This window comes from Doryrhamphus excisus, linkage group LG8, assembly GCF_037039965.1.
Source record: "Doryrhamphus excisus strain RoL-2023G ecotype Guam linkage group LG8, RoL_Dexc_Guam_v1.1, whole genome shotgun sequence".
NCBI lineage: Eukaryota > Metazoa > Chordata > Actinopteri > Syngnathiformes > Syngnathidae > Doryrhamphus > Doryrhamphus excisus.
The window spans coordinates 3,801,639-3,819,114 of record NC_136364.1 but is presented as its reverse complement, the minus strand read 5'-3'; the positions used below and the strand labels follow the sequence as shown (position 1 = coordinate 3,819,114).

General features: G+C 41.2%; 2 protein-coding genes across 2 annotated transcripts; both read right to left on the bottom strand.

Annotated features, from left to right (window-relative positions):
• Window positions 1–1,156: 1,156 nt before the first annotated feature.
• On the bottom strand, window positions 1,157–4,223 carry ca4b (carbonic anhydrase IV b). Its single transcript, XM_078792953.1, has 11 exons — window positions 4,203–4,223; window positions 4,048–4,086; window positions 3,890–3,905; window positions 3,589–3,594; window positions 3,478–3,522; window positions 3,235–3,399; window positions 2,234–2,379; window positions 2,071–2,163; window positions 1,828–1,894; window positions 1,477–1,640; window positions 1,157–1,396 (listed from the first exon to the last, which is right to left on the bottom strand). The coding sequence occupies exons 1-11, from the start codon at window positions 4,221–4,223 to the stop codon at window positions 1,232–1,234; spliced, it is 927 nt and encodes a 308-aa protein (XP_078649079.1). The 3' UTR covers window positions 1,157–1,231.
• A 7,235-nt stretch (window positions 4,224–11,458) lies between these two features.
• On the bottom strand, window positions 11,459–14,850 carry proca1 (protein interacting with cyclin A1). The gene is made up of 4 exons (XM_058081055.2): window positions 14,253–14,850; window positions 13,175–13,307; window positions 12,777–12,911; window positions 11,459–12,683 (listed from the first exon to the last, which is right to left on the bottom strand). The coding sequence occupies exons 1-4, from the start codon at window positions 14,785–14,787 to the stop codon at window positions 11,513–11,515; spliced, it is 1,974 nt and encodes a 657-aa protein (XP_057937038.2). The 5' UTR covers window positions 14,788–14,850; the 3' UTR covers window positions 11,459–11,512.
• Between the last annotated feature and the right edge of the window lie 2,626 nt (window positions 14,851–17,476).

Here is a 17,476-nt window from a genome sequence, read left to right as displayed (position 1 = left end):
GGAGTTTGCATGTTCTCCCCGTGCATGCGTGGGTTTTCTCCGGGTACTCCGGTTTCCTCCCACATTCCAAAAACATGCTAGGTTAATTTGCCACTTCAAATTGTCCATAGGTATGAATGTGGGTGGGAATGGTTGTTTGTCTATATGTGCCCTGTGATTGGCTGGCCACCAGCCCAGGGTGTACCCCGCCTCTCACCTCATACAGCTGGGATAGGCTCCAGCACCCCCCATAACCCTTGATATCAATATAAATCAATATAAATAATATTGATATAAAAATATATAAATATAAACCAATCAATATAAACTATGCATTGTCATCCATATACTAAATCAATAGTTTAGGTACATTCTAAAGCTATAGAAACGGCTAAAAAGAGACAGCTATGCACAGAACAGAATACACCTCTACCTCCAAAAACCTTGAACAAGGTTTTATGGTTACATACACATGCTGTAAGCATGTCACAACAGGTGCATTCATGATAACATGTAGTACTTTCAGTATATAAGTATTATAGTACTATAATAATAACAATATTGCAGTAGCTTAGGTAATATGCCTGTCACATTTGATGTAAATGGCGCCTTTATAGGTTGAATAGGTGTCTTTTTAGCTGTTTTTATATGTTTAGAATGCACAGAAAAAAGACAGCCATCATGTGTTCCTGTCTCACATAAGTGCAATTTTCCTTGAAGTTATATATATATATATATATATATATATATATATATATATACGTATATATATGTGTGTGTGTGTGTATTTATTTATTTATTTGTTTGTTTATTTATTTATATACATATAGCTTATTGTTTGCAGGTTAGTGTTGTTTACTGTTAATATTATGGACTGTGATTATGGAGTGATTGCATTCACTCTTTTATTTTTTTATTATTATTTATTATTATTATTATTATTATTATTATTATGTACGTTGGCGACGTGTGACAACATTTTTACTCATTTTAATATCCTTGAAAGCATGTCTCATGCTTCATTGGTGCAGCCAACCTGAATTATGTCCTTGAGTGAAATTCTTCTTCTTTGAGGCTGATAAAAAAAAATGGCTGATAAAATCGGATTTCACATAGCGGTACAGCGGGAAGAGAAATTGGAGCGTCCCAGTGCTGTTGCTTTCTTGGGCTGTCGGCTCCCAGCACTGTTGGTATGACTACTCCAGGAAAAGTACATTCCATCAAATGTTTGTTTGCATCAATCCGGCAGTGTTCAGGGCGTGTGCACCAGGAGTAACAAGAGGAGCAGTGCGGCGCTGACCCCAGCAACATGGCCTCCGGAGTGATACACCTGCCTTCCGTTCAAAGGCTGCACTGGTCTGAAGGTGTTCACCATTGGCCTCCCACTGGAGACCTCAAGCTGGGAGAACGCAGCCAGCTGTCAGACAGAACGCCAACACAGGAGGTAAGAGGCTGTTTCATGCGTGTTGAGGATTTGTATCCGTGTATTGAGTCAACCTGCTGCCTGCTGAGCGAGATGGCGTTCTCAAACAGCGTCCACACGACAGCCTCGGCACAGTTGGGTGTGGTGAGGGAGCCGCTGTAGCGAAAATACGCAGTCATATTGGCCTGAGGGGCGATGAACATCTGCAAGGACACGCCCTTCAGGGTGATTTTGTTGGCTGGTTGTAGAAAATATTAACAAGACTATTATTACTAAACAACAAGGTCCAAGGTGTTTGCTGTGTTTCTTTCACTTTGATTTATTGCATACAAGGAGACAGCGTACGGTCTTATCTCTTTAACAAATTGCACTTTAGCCCAACACCGCACCAAACACCCTGCTATGTGTGAGCACATGTAACTTACATGGTTGCGTGATTTTCGTCAGAGCGTTTATTAGAGGAGCAAATTTCCTGTTGGGGGAACTTGATTCCTGAAGGGGACAAAAGCAAAAAAGACATTTGTTGTGTTTTTGTTGTGTCATTATCCATCAACACTGACGAATTGAAACATATGCTCCGTGGTGTTTCTGAAGACTCTGTTAAAGAGCCATTTTATTTGTCTTCGGTACTTTAGCAGTCCCACTTTTTTTGCCCAGAACGTCGTCACCTGAAAGAAAAATCCAAGAACAGCAAGGCCTGTTCGATCCATCACGGCCTGCGAAATGGAACTGTATTGTTCTTTGATGTGCACAATGTGCATCTGTGGACAAGATAAAGATGTTTTGGTCATACATATCATATATATTTGGTAAGAACGTCCACTGCACTACCTCCAGTGGATATCGTTCTCCATCGATGGTGTGTTCACAGCCCGGACCTCCATCTCTGCCCCAGTGGAAGTGGAGCTGAACTGCATTGTATGTTCTGGTGAGATTACCTCCTTTGATTTTTATACTGGAAGGTAAATCCAATTGAACTGGAATAAAGACAACAGAAGAATCTGTAAAAGCATCTACCCAGGATTCTACTTCCTTTCTAATACTGAATCACTGTACAGACGTTGATCAGCAGTTGACAGCAGCGGTAATTGTCTTATGACTATTTTACAAGCAGCTTCCCTTTGTCAAGACCATTTTAATCATTCACAGACTGAAAACTATAAAGAAATACTTTCATATAATACTGTATTAATCCCAAAGTAATACAGTATTTATCCTGAAGAATATTAGAAGTGCCACACTAAAAAGAAAAACTACGACAATAAAATTGAAATATTGTGGGAATAATTATAAGGTATCTTCAGGTCTAATTATAAGGTCTAAATTGCAACACTGATACTTGATATAGCAGATATAGCTTTTAATCAGGAATAGAATAATAATAAAAACATTTTGCAATATTGTAGCTTGTTACTCAATAAAAATACCTCTTTAAAAGAAATCGCTTTAGGAATTTTCTTTAAAAGTTTAGACTATTTTTTGTAATTATTTTTTTTTCAAATGTGTCTCAAAATATTGTGACTCTTTCATCAATAATACAATTTTTTTATTGTTATTGAAATAATATTGAAATAATATATTATTTTTTTAATATATTATTTTTTAATTTAAAAGATCATTTTATTTTATGAATCTGTTGGGGTTTTTTTCAATTTAGATTTCTTTTTCGTTTAAATCTGGCCTTATACACTCAGTTTTCCATTGAAAACAATATATTTTATGCTTAATATTACCACTTCTTGAGAACTTTTTACAGTTTTTTTTTATTTTGATCATGTTTTTCTTTTCAATGTGGCCCAAATAATCCTCAGCTTCATTGAAATCATTCGTACCGGTGTGGCCGTTGTTGGATAGCCGTCCGTGAAATGTGTCCTGATAGCCGATGAGGTGCAGAGGAGTGAGACGTCCGTCTGGTAACGCTCGTCTTGTAACAATGTTGACTGGCGACTGAGATCTGCCGCTGCAGTGCTGAGAAACAAGACCCCAGTCATCTGGCGCTGTAAAAATGAAATACTATGATTCTATGAATTCATTTCATCCAAGTTCAAGTCAAGAAGGGCAGTGCTGGATTTCACCTGAGCAGGTATGATTGCAAGAAGCTTCAGACTGGTAACACCAATCTGGAAAACAAATGTTAGCCATCAGGAAAGCAACGTGAAAACTTTGATGGACGCACATTTTCCTACCTGCTCCTGAGACAATGTCCACAAGACACATGAAGAAAAATATCAGCATTGTAAATCCGGCTGCTTTTGCTGGTGCGTGCATGTTTATCACGGATATCAATAAGGGAGTTGGACCAGGCTGTTAAAAGTCACCTAGACCACCTGACAAGCCCGCCCACAGCATGAGCTTTGGTTTTTATGACGTCTGATTTCAGTGGATCCCATGCAGCGACCACAGCTATGTAAAGTATTACATTCAGAAGATAAAAACATGAACACGGTTAATAATTATAATCATGAATAATTGCAGCTTTAAAAGCACTATCGGCTATGGCCCCCTATGGGGAGAAAGTCGGGACAATTGAGACACACTGTGAGCCTCAAAAACTCCCAATAGTCCGTCAAGTGTTTGTTCCTCTAATGCCATTTTAATGCCATTTTGTTGCAGGATGCAAACTTAATATCATTCTCACACGTTACCTTTAAGTCCCTCAGGGCAGACAAAGGCTCGTCATACGTCTGGATTGGACCATATGTGAACAACGGCAATTGAAGAGAGAAGGGGGGGGGGTTCTGGAGCTCAATATAATAATTACAACAGTCACTTTTATGGCAAATGTTGATTTGAAACCTACCAGGAGGGTTTGAAGGGGCATCGTGTGTCAAAAGAAAAGACATTTTATGGGTGTAGTCTTGGAAGACTACAGTTCTCATTGGGAGTGACCAGGATGGATAGGATCAGGAATGAGTACATCAGAGGGACATTACATGTTAGAGGCCTTGGAGATAAAGTCAGTTATCGGCCAGACTGAGATGGTTGGGACATGTCCAGAGGAGACATAGTGAATATATTGGTAGAAGGATGCTGCCAGGTAGGAGGCGTAGAGGAAGACCAAAGAGGAGGTTTATAGATGTAGTGAAGGAGGACATGAGAGAGAAGGGAAAAGCCCAAAGAGAAAGAATTCTCACATGTACAGCTGTAGAATATTCCAGAAGTTCTTCAACTAAGTTGTTGTTTTTATTTCCTGTCTCCCTGTCTCTAATGCAACCTGATGATGATGCTCGAAACCTAGTGGCCGCTTTGCTCTGAGAACTTCCTGTTTGAAGCCTGGCAATGGCAAGGTACCGTTGATCCCTTGTCAACGGTGTCATCTTGGTCTCATCATCTCAAAATGTGAAGAGGGTGAAGAGGATGGTTTAAATCCCAATCCTAATAGAACCAGGAAATGTTTTGTTGGATTCATGGAGGTACCCCTGTTGTGAACAGCAGGTTGTGCAAAAAGTACAAATAGTAAGTACTGTATATGTACCGTATATAATTTATTCATATTTCATCATCGAGGGACTGACATACAGCAGTCAAAGTTTTATTTCTACAATGATGTGTAAAATGGGCGTGGCTTCCTGGCGCTACACTCAATTTTGATCGTTACTTAGGTTTTCTACCAAGTGGTGGAGGCCTGAGTCTGGCTGTGATGGAGTGCTGGAGGGGCAGAGTTGCTCTCGTCACCCGAGCCTCAGTTGGTATCGGGGCGGCCATTGCTAAAGAGTTGGTCCATTTAGGCATGGTTGTGGTGGGCTGTGCCAGGGACGTTTTTTTCTTTACCTAATAGCTCGCAAAGATTAAAAAAAAAAACCAAACAAACATGGGAGATAGGAATTTATGTAATTGGTGAAGAATATATAGCCGCTGGTTCCTCTAAATCAGGGGTCTCAAACTCAATTTACCTGGGGGCCACTGGAGCTAGGGTCTGGGCAAGGCTGGGCCGCATCAGGTTTTTTTTTTAAAAAACAAACGCATTTATTAAAAACAGAAAAATATACAAACTTTTTCAGTGCTTTGGTTCCGATTTTCTACAATAAAAGCTCTGATAAAACATTCAATTGTTCTCAAATATTTAATTTTTATTTTTTCTGCACAAAACAAGATGAAAAATAAATAAACAAATCAATAATAAAGAAAATCAATCAATCAGTAATAAATAAATATAATAATAATAATAAAACGGCAAATAATAAAAAGAAACCACATATAGTTGGTGGGTAGACAAATGATTTTTTTCAGATTAAAATGAACAAAGCATTATTAGAGCCCTGTAGACATAACAAAACACGACTATAGTCACATTTATACTCTTTTTATTTACAACAAATTGCGCAACTGCAGGGTCTTGAGACACATGCTAACTCGCAAACTAGAGAGCTAGCGACCTAAACGGTAGCCTTCAAGTTATTTCCTTTAACCTTAAATAGCCAAAAACGTACCACTTCCACACGGATAGGGAGGATAACTATTAACAGTTATTTAACCTTTAACATGAACATTAATCAAACGTAATAATTTTTTCTAGGTACATGATACCATACAGCATCCATATCAAACTTATGCGGGCCACACTAACATTAAACTTTCATATCAAGGCGGGGTCCTCAAACTAGTGTCCTGCGGGCCACATTTGGCCCGCGGACTGCATGTTTGAGACCCCTGCTCTAAATCAAAAGAGCAGAGCAGGGGACAACACCCCCTGCGAATGGTGTAAATCTGGAACACATTCCCGCGATTTCAGATCAACATTACAGGCAACACAGTCGGGAGATTGGGAAGATCCGAGTTCAGTTCCACCCTCGGCCATCTCTGTGTGGAGTCTGCATGTTCTCCCTGTGCATGCGTGGATTTTCTCCGGGTACTCCGGTCCAAAAACATGCTAGGTTAATTGGCCACTCCAAATTGTCCATAGGTATGAATGTGAGTGTGAATGGTTGTTTGTCTATATGTGCCCTGTAATTGGCTGGCCACCAGTCCAGGGTGTACCCCGCCTTTCGCCCCAAGACAGCTGGGATAGGCTCCAGCACCCCCACCCTCGTGAGACTAAGCATAGAAAATGGATGGATGGGCTGCTTGTTTGTCCTTTTTTGTTTTCTTGTCTAATTCTGTTTGCATAATAATCCATACTATCAACAATCAGGTTTTTGTTCATTCTATTCTGTTATGTCTTGTTTGTGTTGCAGCATGGCCGGTCATCGTATGGTTAACAGCCCCGACCTGCACCAAGTTTGCAGTGATGGCGCTGACGGAGGCTATGAGGTGGGACCCCACATCCGTCCCTCGGCAGGGCGCACCCCCTGACATGTAAAACAGGTTACAGTCATACAATAAAACTCGGTCCAAACACCAAATATTTAGCATCAACAAAGCCGCACAAAAAATGGGGAAAAAATGTCATTCCTAAATGACAAGCTGCATCACAAACGCTGCCATTGTCCTCATGACCTCGTGCTGCACCGTCTTTAGCACTTCCTCCTCACTCTTCCCAGTGGCCTTGTGGAGACTCAATTCCCTCTTCGGCACTCAAAAAGCCGCTGAAGCGTTGAGCAAATACAAGGTACCACAGCTGTTGTTGTTATCGTCTTTGCTTGTCCAGCCGCTGGACGCCAAAGATGTTGCTGATGCTGTCACCTACATCCTCAGTGCCCCCCCCCACATGCATGCTCGTGCAACAACAGTAACATAGCCCCCCCCCCCCCACTCCAGATTGGAGCTGTTCAAATGAGACCCGTGGAGCAGTTGTTGTAGCCACTCTCATTCAACTAATGTTACATATACTATCTGATCATGCTTTACTATGTACTATGAAAGTACTACTAGCTTACTGACTATTTAACTAGCTATTGTCAAGAATGTAAAAAAAGAGCACTTGGGCATCACTAACCATGTCACCAAAAGGTGTTCAATGATGCAAAGCTCAATAAAAAGCGCAAGGAGTGTCAACATCCATTGCTGCCTTCAATGTCTGTGTTTATTTTTACCTCCACCTGAACTCTGTGAGGTTTCATTCATTCATTCATTTTCTACCGCTTATCAGTTTTATTAAGGACTCCATGAATAACGAGATAAACGACTTCCTTCTGCTGATACTGAACAGGAAAGGCTGTCACATGGTATTTAGTGTTATTATTGATTGTTGGTATTGACCAACAGTGGCACCACTCCCATTGTTTAATGACCCAACAATAAAGGGATGTCCTCATACTATATGGTATGCTTTAGTGTTGTGCCCTTTTTCATGCATAAATCCCTGAGTACCAAAGTACCTTTACTGTATTTTGTTAAGTAATAGTTAGACATAGACTCCCTTTATTGTCATTGCACAAAAACACAGTAGGTGTGTTCATTTACTCAACTAGAAATCGCAGTCATTTGTTTGAAGGTGTGTTTTGAGAAGAGGCCTCGATGTGAACAATTGCTTATAAAAAATATGAACCAGTCTTATAACTGGTGATTTCATACAATGAAAACGTATCAGTGTCTCTTAGTAACGCTCAGCTATACACTTCATAAGCTAGTCAGCCATGTTTCCTTTTTTACTTTCAGAAGTGAAACTTTCCTACTTTTCCAGCAGTTCCACAACTGTAACACAGAGACAATGTGTATTTACTGTAGTTTGCTTCAATAATGAATGTTTGCTTTAAAAATCTCATTCTCATAGGTTCAGTTGGGTGACACTTTGAGGCAAAGCGTCTGGAAGAGCAGAGGACATCGATTTGGCGATGAAAATGTATGAAATGGTCCGTATTTTGCATATTTTTGCATGAAATGTATGTATGCAAATGTTTAAAAAATGCCAATTGTGCTTAATATCTGAGCTGTTTATTGAAGAAACGTTGCCTTACTTCATTTATATTTGTTCATATATATTTATATTTCCAACCACAGAAAATGTGACCCGGCCAGCGGTACTTTTTAAGTTCCTGTAAATATGCAATGCTGAACATAGCCAATTGGATGACTACTAAACTACATTTGGTGGGAAAGCGCCGCTGCAATCCTCGTCAAAACCCGCTAGATGTCACTATTTCTGCTTGTAATTAAAGAAACTAACTGGCTCAAGATTGAAAAAAATGTTCACTACCGGCCAGCGTACATTACCAGGTTTGAAAGAACAGATGAAACAAAAGGAAATCAATGACAAATGAAACTGATCATTGGCTGACAGCTCGGTGGGGATGCCTTACATCTGTCCCCTTTAACGCCCTTTCAAACAATATTGAAAGACAAGTCACATGTCCTGTTCTGCTCATTAAGTGTCAGTAATCTTACATTGAAGAGCCATTAAAAGTTCTCCTCCCATTCCGTGTGGAAGTGGTAACTTTTTGGCTTCAGACTTTGTCCTTCTCCCCCACACCATTTGAAACTCTTTCTGAATTTAAGAATAAATATATTGGTGGCTAACTACTTAGGTCGGTATCATGCCAATGCTTAAAGTGGTGGCCGTCTCCCTGCAGTGATCCCGTTGCCTGCGCATCAACAAGCAGTTGATGTTTGCTAAATGCAAGGATGAAGAGTCTTGAACCAGTCATGATGTGCTATATATATCACGATTAAACTGTATTATGGAAAGCAGGAAGTGAACAAATGTAACAGTTACTGATTGTAAAAGTACCAGGTGGAGGGGTAGGATTTAATAAGCTTTGCTTCTTCCTACTCCTTTTGGACATGTGGAACTGTGAACTGATTATGGGATGCATTCAATTGTAATCTGATGCATGTTCAAATGAAATAAAGCCATTACCATTTACCATTACCATAATTGTTGCGCAATGTGGTCTAAACAAAGAATAGCAGTAGTGTCAAGGTGACTGTAGGGGTGTTATTTTATGTTTACAGGGCTCTAACAATGCTAATTGAAAGTCATAAACCGGTTTTCTATGCTCAAAATTTAAACATTGTCAGTTTATTAATGGTGAATTGGATTTGAGTGAATTACGTTGGATTCAGTGAAATATGATTGTATACACCTGAAATTTAAGCAAAAAAAAAAATGTAAATGACTAATTGGCATTTACGTTATTTAAGATGAGGAAATGTGCCTTTGTTACAGTTGACAGCTTGGAAAGACAAAACTGCCTAGCAACCAACTAGAACCTCACCTCCTCCATCCATCAGTGCCAGCAAAGCCAATTTCAGGCCTCCTGGCCCAATCAATAAGGGATCTCCCGTGTGGCGTGTAGAATAGGTTAGTGGCGTCCCGCGCTAATAGGCTGCTATTGTCCTGCTGCAGAGGCTGGCAGGACAATAATGTGCATTGTGTAGGGCCTCTGGTGGTCTTCCACATGGGAATCTCTCACTTGGTGACTTCAAAAAGGACTGACTGGCAACCAGTGTAGTGGGCATCCGGCCATTTTGGAACACTGCCATGTTTGTAGTCCTCCATGTTAACATTTTTGAGACGGTGCATCCCTGAGACCTCACCGTAGTTCATAGGCTACAATTAGAAACATATTTTTGTATCATTGTCTTTCCAATTCTCATACTAATATTCTATTATTGAGCTGTGTTATGAAACACTACTTGTGTGTTTTTGCACAGGTGATGCTCAGCTGCCTGAACGGGAGAATTGACAGAAGCCTCCATTTTGGGGATGGCGGCAGACTTTGCAGATAAGTTGCAAGCATGTGAGAGTCAGCTGACCAGCAGGATTTGGCCGTCCTGGCAGGATGTTGCGACCCTCACCGAGTGAGAGGAGAACGTAATAAGCTAATCTGCTTGGAGAATGTGACCTTGCCTTGAATCACGCCAGGGTCCAAGGTCAGAGTCCAGCTGGAACAAAAGAGAGCCCAGTTCGTTAAACTTTTTTTCCCTTTGCACTCCATGTGTGCAAATACTGAAATAAATGAGGTTAGAGCTCAGGCTTGTCATTTGGTGGATACTTTTGGGGATTTGATTTGATTCTTTAAGTGATGATTTCACATGCAGATATATGAATCATATATCCAAAATATTGACCCTGTTTACTAGCAGCTGTTAGCCCAGCCCTCTTGGTTTCTGCTCAAAGTAAAATAAAATTGATATATTGATGTGGGCGGCACGGAGGTCGAGTGGTTAGCGTGCAGACCTCACAGCTAGGAGACCAGGGTTCAATTCCACCCTCGGCCATCTCTGTGTGGAGTTTGCATGTTCTCCCCATGCATGCGTGGGTTTTCTCCGGGTACTCCGGTTTCCTCCCACATTCCAAAAACATGCTAGGTTAATTGGCGACTCCAAATTGTCCATAGGTATGAATGTGAGTGTGAATGGTTGTTTGTCTATATGTGCCCTGTGATTGGCTGGCGACCAGTCCAGGGTGTACCCCGCCTCTTGCCCGAAGACAGCTGGGATAGGCTCCAGCACCACCGCGACCCTCGTGAGGAAAAGTGGCAGAAAATGAATGAATGAATGAATGAATGAATATTGGATGTGATTCATCTTTATCCCTAATTACTATTTACTAAATACTAATTACATATTTTAACATTTTTGACTGGAAAAATATTTTGAGTTGATCAGATGCAATTTGTTTATATTAGAAATCCACTTTTTTTTACTTCACCCTTTTTTTTATTCATGTGGATTTTTTAAACCCAAGTGATATTTTTCAACTTTATATCATTATTATTATATATTTTTTCCACATACTTTCTTTTTCAAAATTCTCAACAAAGATAGCTTTCAATTTTGGCATTTGTATTAAGTCATGTACTACTTATTTGTATGCTCTTTTTAATTAATATTTTAAGTGACATTTGATCAGGCTTTTTCAATATTATGCAAAGTCAGAAGAATATTTGTAAAAAGCATTTTCATATGAATTTATGACAAAATCTGTCTTAATCTGTTACCCAATGGAACAATAGATGTGGCCTATCACTTACCTATTCCCTTCCATTTTCATGGGCATGCTGGAGCCTATCCCAGCTGTCTTGGTGGGAGAGGCGGGGTCCACCCTGGGCCAGTCCTAACATGTTAGACCTGCTACCCAATTCCGAGTGTGACATCTGCCTGTAAAGTACCACTGGAATCGTCCAAACACCCGAGAGCTGATGAAAGAAAAGCCAGCGGAACCCCGAGGCTGTATGAGTTCATTTATTGAAGGCATGCATAAAATAATATGCTGACATTACGCAGATTTCAAGCTGGAGGAATGAAAGTCATCACTGGCCGATGCCCGGGGGTGTCTGGGCGTGGTCTGGCGGTCAGCGCTGCTTTCCTTCTCCTCTTCCAGGCAAATTGCTCTCCAACTCTCTGAATGGAGCGCTGCATGGGGCTAATGTGGTGGGTGGACGAGGTGGGTGCGCGCATGCTGGAGGTTCTGACTACAGCTGGCGTGGGTGTGGAGGTCATCGGTGAGAGTCCGTGGTGGACTGCGGCAGAGGTAGCTTTCCGCCTTGGTTTGGTAGTTGATGTAGGAGACCAACGTGTTGGTCGGGCTTCTCCTTCCGGTGCAGACGCACCGTTTCCTGTCATCGTTGTGAGATTTACCACTTTTTCAGAAGCGTTACGCAAAAGAGAAGAACGCGTTTTCATCCTTTTATTTCTCCGTCCTCTTCCTTTTGATGGTTGTCTTTTGGGGACACAGACTGTGGGAACGTCCAGCCTCCGGGTGGGGGCCAGCGCTGGTGTTGTGCTCATGAGAGTGACCAATATTTGGGGATGAGATGCTGAGGATGATTGATGGGACTTAATGTCTCCTCGCTCGTGTGGTCTGGTTCTTTTGGCCTTGTGGCGGCAGACAGGTGGGCTTTGTTTGGGTTTTGTGATGGCGGTTATGGAGGTGGCACTTGACGCAGGTTGAGGGAGCTTCTCCTTCCTCCTGCCCTTCCTTGATGGCCTGCTTTTCACTGAGGGGGGGCTTTTTTCTTCTGCTGGTCTCAGCTGGACCGTGGTGGTTTCCATCATTGGTTGGTCCTTCATCACCTCATTGGAAGGTTGGTTTGGAACCTCAGCCAGTCTTTGCACATCCACCAGGTCTTCTCCTTTGATGGAGTTACTCAAAGGGACTTTCTGCTTTCCTTTCCGACCTTTTCCCTTTTTCTTCTTCTTCATGCTTTCCTTCTTCTTCTCCTTCCTCTCCTCAGACTGTTTGCCAGCAGTGGCGCTTTGTGAGGTGGAGACGGTGGCCAGTACCTTGACGAAGTCACCAGCGACAACCTTGGTGGAACGTGTGGAGCTCTCCTGATTCCTGGAGTCTTTCCTCAAGGGCGGACTCCTGGTCAGCACGTCGATGACGGCAACACCGCCATAGTCGTACGGCACGGCCTCCTTCACCACTGCGATGGGGAGCTTCTCGTAGCGCTTACATCTACAATCCACGCAAGTGGGGGAGGGGCAGCATGTTGGATTCAATGCGGTTCAGCATGTGCAGGAGGAAAGCCACTTAGAGGCAAATACTTACAAGCCGTACCAGTGGCGCTCTGCACACTGCTCCTCGTAGGCCAGCTCAAAGCACGGCGCCCCGATGACGTTGAAGAAGGCCTGGCCCACCACCCTGGAGGACGTGTCGTTGACCTGACGCAGGCAGTCTTTCAACCTGCAGGAGACCGGGGCGTTCAACTACCAGGGTATTTAGCGTGAGAGATGCCGGCTGGGAAAGCTGAGCTGTTTTCCATTCACATAACTCATTCATTCACTCATGAGTTCTTATACACTTGTTTGCATTTGAATTGTGGTCATATTTTAATCACTCTTATGTTTACTTTATGGCATCCTAAGAAATATTCATTTTGCCACTTTATGCTTGACCTACTCTGGCATCATCAAGGTGCATCGTGTGTTTTTATTTGGTGTACTCACGCCTCATCGCAGTCACAGTGACAGATGGAGTGCCACTTGAAATTGGTGTATCCATATTTGGAGGACAGGGCGTGGATGACGTGGGGGCAGTGGTCGTGTGTGCGGCAGCAGCTGTCCGTCTCCTCATATTCTCCTGAAAGGCCAGACGGATTCAAGCAAAGTCTTCAAACGTTTTACAACTGTTTCTCAAGTTAATATTACAACTTTTTTTCTCGTCAATTTGACCTTTTTCCTCACAGTTTTATGACTTTATTCTCTAAATATGACAACTTTTTTCTTGTCCATTTAATACTTTTTTCTTATGAACATATAACTTTTTCTCTTGTACATTTACGACTGTATTCTCATTATATTTTTTCGGCTTTTTGTTGTTAACTAACTCACAAATGTACAATATTTTTTAAAATATATGACTTTATTTCTCGAAAATTTATCTCGACTTTTCAGAATATTACAACTTTGTCGTTATAAACGCAAATTTTTTTCCTGTAAAATTCATGGTATTGTTTTTGTAATATATTTTAATGTATTTTGTAATATTGCAGCTTTTTTCACATAAATTCCAATTTTTTTCTCGTTTTAAAATAAATGTATGACTTTTTTGTACATTTCTGACTTTATTCTCGGAAATGTATTTTTCATAAAGTTACATCTTTATTCTCATAAATGTACATTTTTTTATGACTTTATTCTTGTTATATTACAAAATTTTTCAAGTAAATGTCTGACTTTTTGCTTGTTAATTTATGACTTTGTTCTTGTAACTTTACAACTTCATTCGCATAAATTTATGACTTTATTCTGGAAATTGCAGATAATTTTGAATGCTTTACATAGCTTGCAAACACATTTTTCAGTTGAGGAATACATTTCAATAAATAGAAAACAATGCATGTTTTTGAACAAAGTAAATGGTAAAATTCACATAACAATAATTATATTTAAGCATTAAATCGGTTAAAGTGTTTACAGTTGGACTGGTTTTGTTAACATTGAATGCTGTGAGTCAATAAAAAAAGGCAGTTTTGACACAGTTTTCTTTAGTGAAGTGTGAAGTGAAGTGCAGATGATGTTTTACCGAGCTGCTCGTAATGGTCAGCCATGTTGCCAGCTCCACACCATAGGGTCCCAGGATAGGTAAATCCTCTTTTGGATCTTCTCAGTACCTCAGGTGGACTCCTCCCGTCCTCCCCGACACTACCACTAGGACGCCTGGACCGCTCTTGGAAGCGCGCACACGTCGTCTTGGCCTCATTCATGTGCGTAAAAGGCGCATCGAGACGCTTTCCCCAGCTCGCCTGTCTCTTGGCTCGCAGCCTGCACTCGTACACGAACCGCTCCACCTCTGCGCTGTCCGCGGTCACGGAGCAGTCCACCAGCCTCCCCCCGGTGGAGCTCACCACCGAGTGGACCACCTCGGCCCCGTCCGACACCTGGTAGTCGAGGAGCTTGTCGCCGTGCGCGGAGGACATTTTGGCGCACAGAGTGCCGTTGATGATGGAGAACAATGCCTTACTCTGCTTTTCCGCGTCAACGCGCAGGCTCTGCAGGAGGTCTCCTCGGACCAGGTCTCTGTCCAGGTAGGACAGGAAGACGAAGAAGACCGACCACATGACCGAAGGAGGGAGAGGAGAGAAGGGGCGGGGGTCAGTGTTCAGCACCAAGCATACCGGAGACAGCTCCTGGGTTTTTAGGACTCTGGACCAGGTGGACCTCCCACTTTATTGAGCCGAACAAGGAGGAGTCACCACGCTTGATGTAAACACGAAGATTCAGGGAGCCTTTTCAATGCACACATGACCGCAAGTTACCTCCCCACCCCCTCCTGGAAAGTGGAGATTTACTTTGGGAACACGGATGGAGGATGTTCTTGCTTCATGGCCCTCCGCTCCATGGCAACAGGCATGGGCTGACGGTGGCAGCCTAAAAAACAAAAAAAAGTTGAATTGGTGATGACCTACATCACAATACGGGGTGGGGGCGGGAGGGTGGGGGCGCCTTTTATTGAAAGGAATGTGCATGGAGAGAGGATGGTGCTGTCCATCAAGCAGGAACCACCAGGAGAGGAAACATCTCACATAAAACTCATTCAATGAGAGTGCATGTAAGGTATACTATACGTGGTGTTTAGTGTAAGGTATACACTATACGTGGTGTTTAGTGTAAGGTATACACTATGTTTAGTGTAAGGTATACACTATATGTGGTGTTTAGTGTAAGGTATACTATACGTGGTGTTTAGTGTAAGGTATACACTATACGTGGTGTTTAGTGTAAGGTATACACTATACATGGTGTTTAGTGTAAGGTATACACTATACGTGCAGTTTAGTGTAAGGTATACACTATACGTGGTGTTTAGTGTAAGGTATACACTATATGTGGTGTTTAGTGTAAGGTATACTATACGTGCTGTTTAGTGTAAGGTATACTATACGTGGTGTTTAGTGTAAGGTATACACTATATGTGGTGTTTAGTGTAAGGTTTACTATACGTGGTGTTTAGTGTAAGGTATACACTATACGTGGTGTTTAGTGTAAGGTATACTATACGTGGTGTTTAGTGTAAGGTATACACTATACGTGGTGTTTAGTGTAAGGTATACACTCTCTGTGGTGTTTGGTGTAAGGTATACACTTTATGTGGTGTTCAGTGTAAGGTATACACTATATGTGGTGTTTGGTGAAAGTTATACACTTTACGTGGTGTTTCATGTAAGGTATACACTATACGTGATGTTTAGTGTAAGGTATACTATACGTGGTGTTTAGTGTAAGGTATACACTAAACGTGGTGTTTAGTGTAAGGTTTACTATACGTGGTGTTTCGTGTAAGGTATACACTAGTATATGTGGTGTTTAGTGTAAGGTTTACTATACGTGGTGTTTAGTGTAAGGTATACACTATACGTGGTGTTTAGTGTAAGGTATACTATACGTGTTGTTTCGTGAAAGGAATACAGTATACGTGGTGTTTGGTGTAAGGTATACACTCTCTGTGGTGTTTCGTGTAAGGTATACACTTTTTGTGGTGTTCAGTGTAAGGTATACACTATACGTGGTGTTTAGTGTAAGGTTTACTATACGTGGTGTTTAGTGTAAGGTATACACTATATGTGGTGTTTAGTGTAAGGTATACACTATACGTAGTGTTTGGTGTAAGGTATACACTCTCTGTGGTGTTTGGTGTAAGGTATACACTTTACGTGGTGTTCAGTGCAAGGTATACACTATATGTGGTGTTTGGTGAAAGGTATACTATATGTGGTGTTTAGCGTAAGGTATACTATACATGGTGTTTAGTGTAAGGTATACACTATACGTGGTGTTTAGTGTAAAGTATACACTATATGTGGTGTTTAGTGTAGGGTATACACTATACGTGGTGTTTAGTATAAGGTATACACTATACGTGGTGTTTAGTGTAAGGTATACAGTACATGGTGTTTAGTGTAAGGTATACTATACATGGTGTTTAGTGTAAGGTATACACTATACATGGTGTTTAGTGTAAGGTATACTATACGTGGTGTTTAGTGTAAGGTATACTATAGTACGTGGTGTTTAGTGTAAGGTATACACTATATGTGGTGTTTAGTGTAAGGTATACTATACGTGGTGTTTAGTGTAATGTATACACTATACGTGGTGTTTAGTGTAAGGTATACTATACGTGGTGTTTCGTGTAAGGAATACAGTATACGTGGTGTTTGGTGTAAAGTATACACTCTCTGTGGTGTTTGGTGTAAGGTATACACTTTATGTGGTGTTCAGTGTAAGGTATACACTATATGTGGTGTTTGGTGAAAGTTATACACTATACGTGGGGTTTCGTGTAAGGTATACACCATACGAGATGTTTAGTGTAAGGTATACTATACGTGGTGTTTAGTGTAAGGTATACACTATACGTGGTGTTTGGTGTAAGGTATACACTATACGTGGTATTTAGCGTAAGGTTTACTATACGTGGTGTTTCATGTAAGGTATACACTATACGTAGTGTTTGGTGTAAAGTATACACTATACGTGGTGTTTAGTGTAAGGTATACACTATACGTGGTGTTTAGTATAAGGTATACACTATACGTGGTGTTTAGTGTAAGGTATACAGTACATGGTGTTTAGTGTAAGGTATACTATACATGGTGTTTAGTGTAAGGTATACACTATACATGGTGTTTAGTGTAAGGTATACTATACGTGGTGTTTAGTGTAAGGTATACTATACGTGGTGTTTAGTGTAAGGTATACACTATATGTGGTGTTTAGTGTAAGGTATACTATACGTGGTGTTTAGTG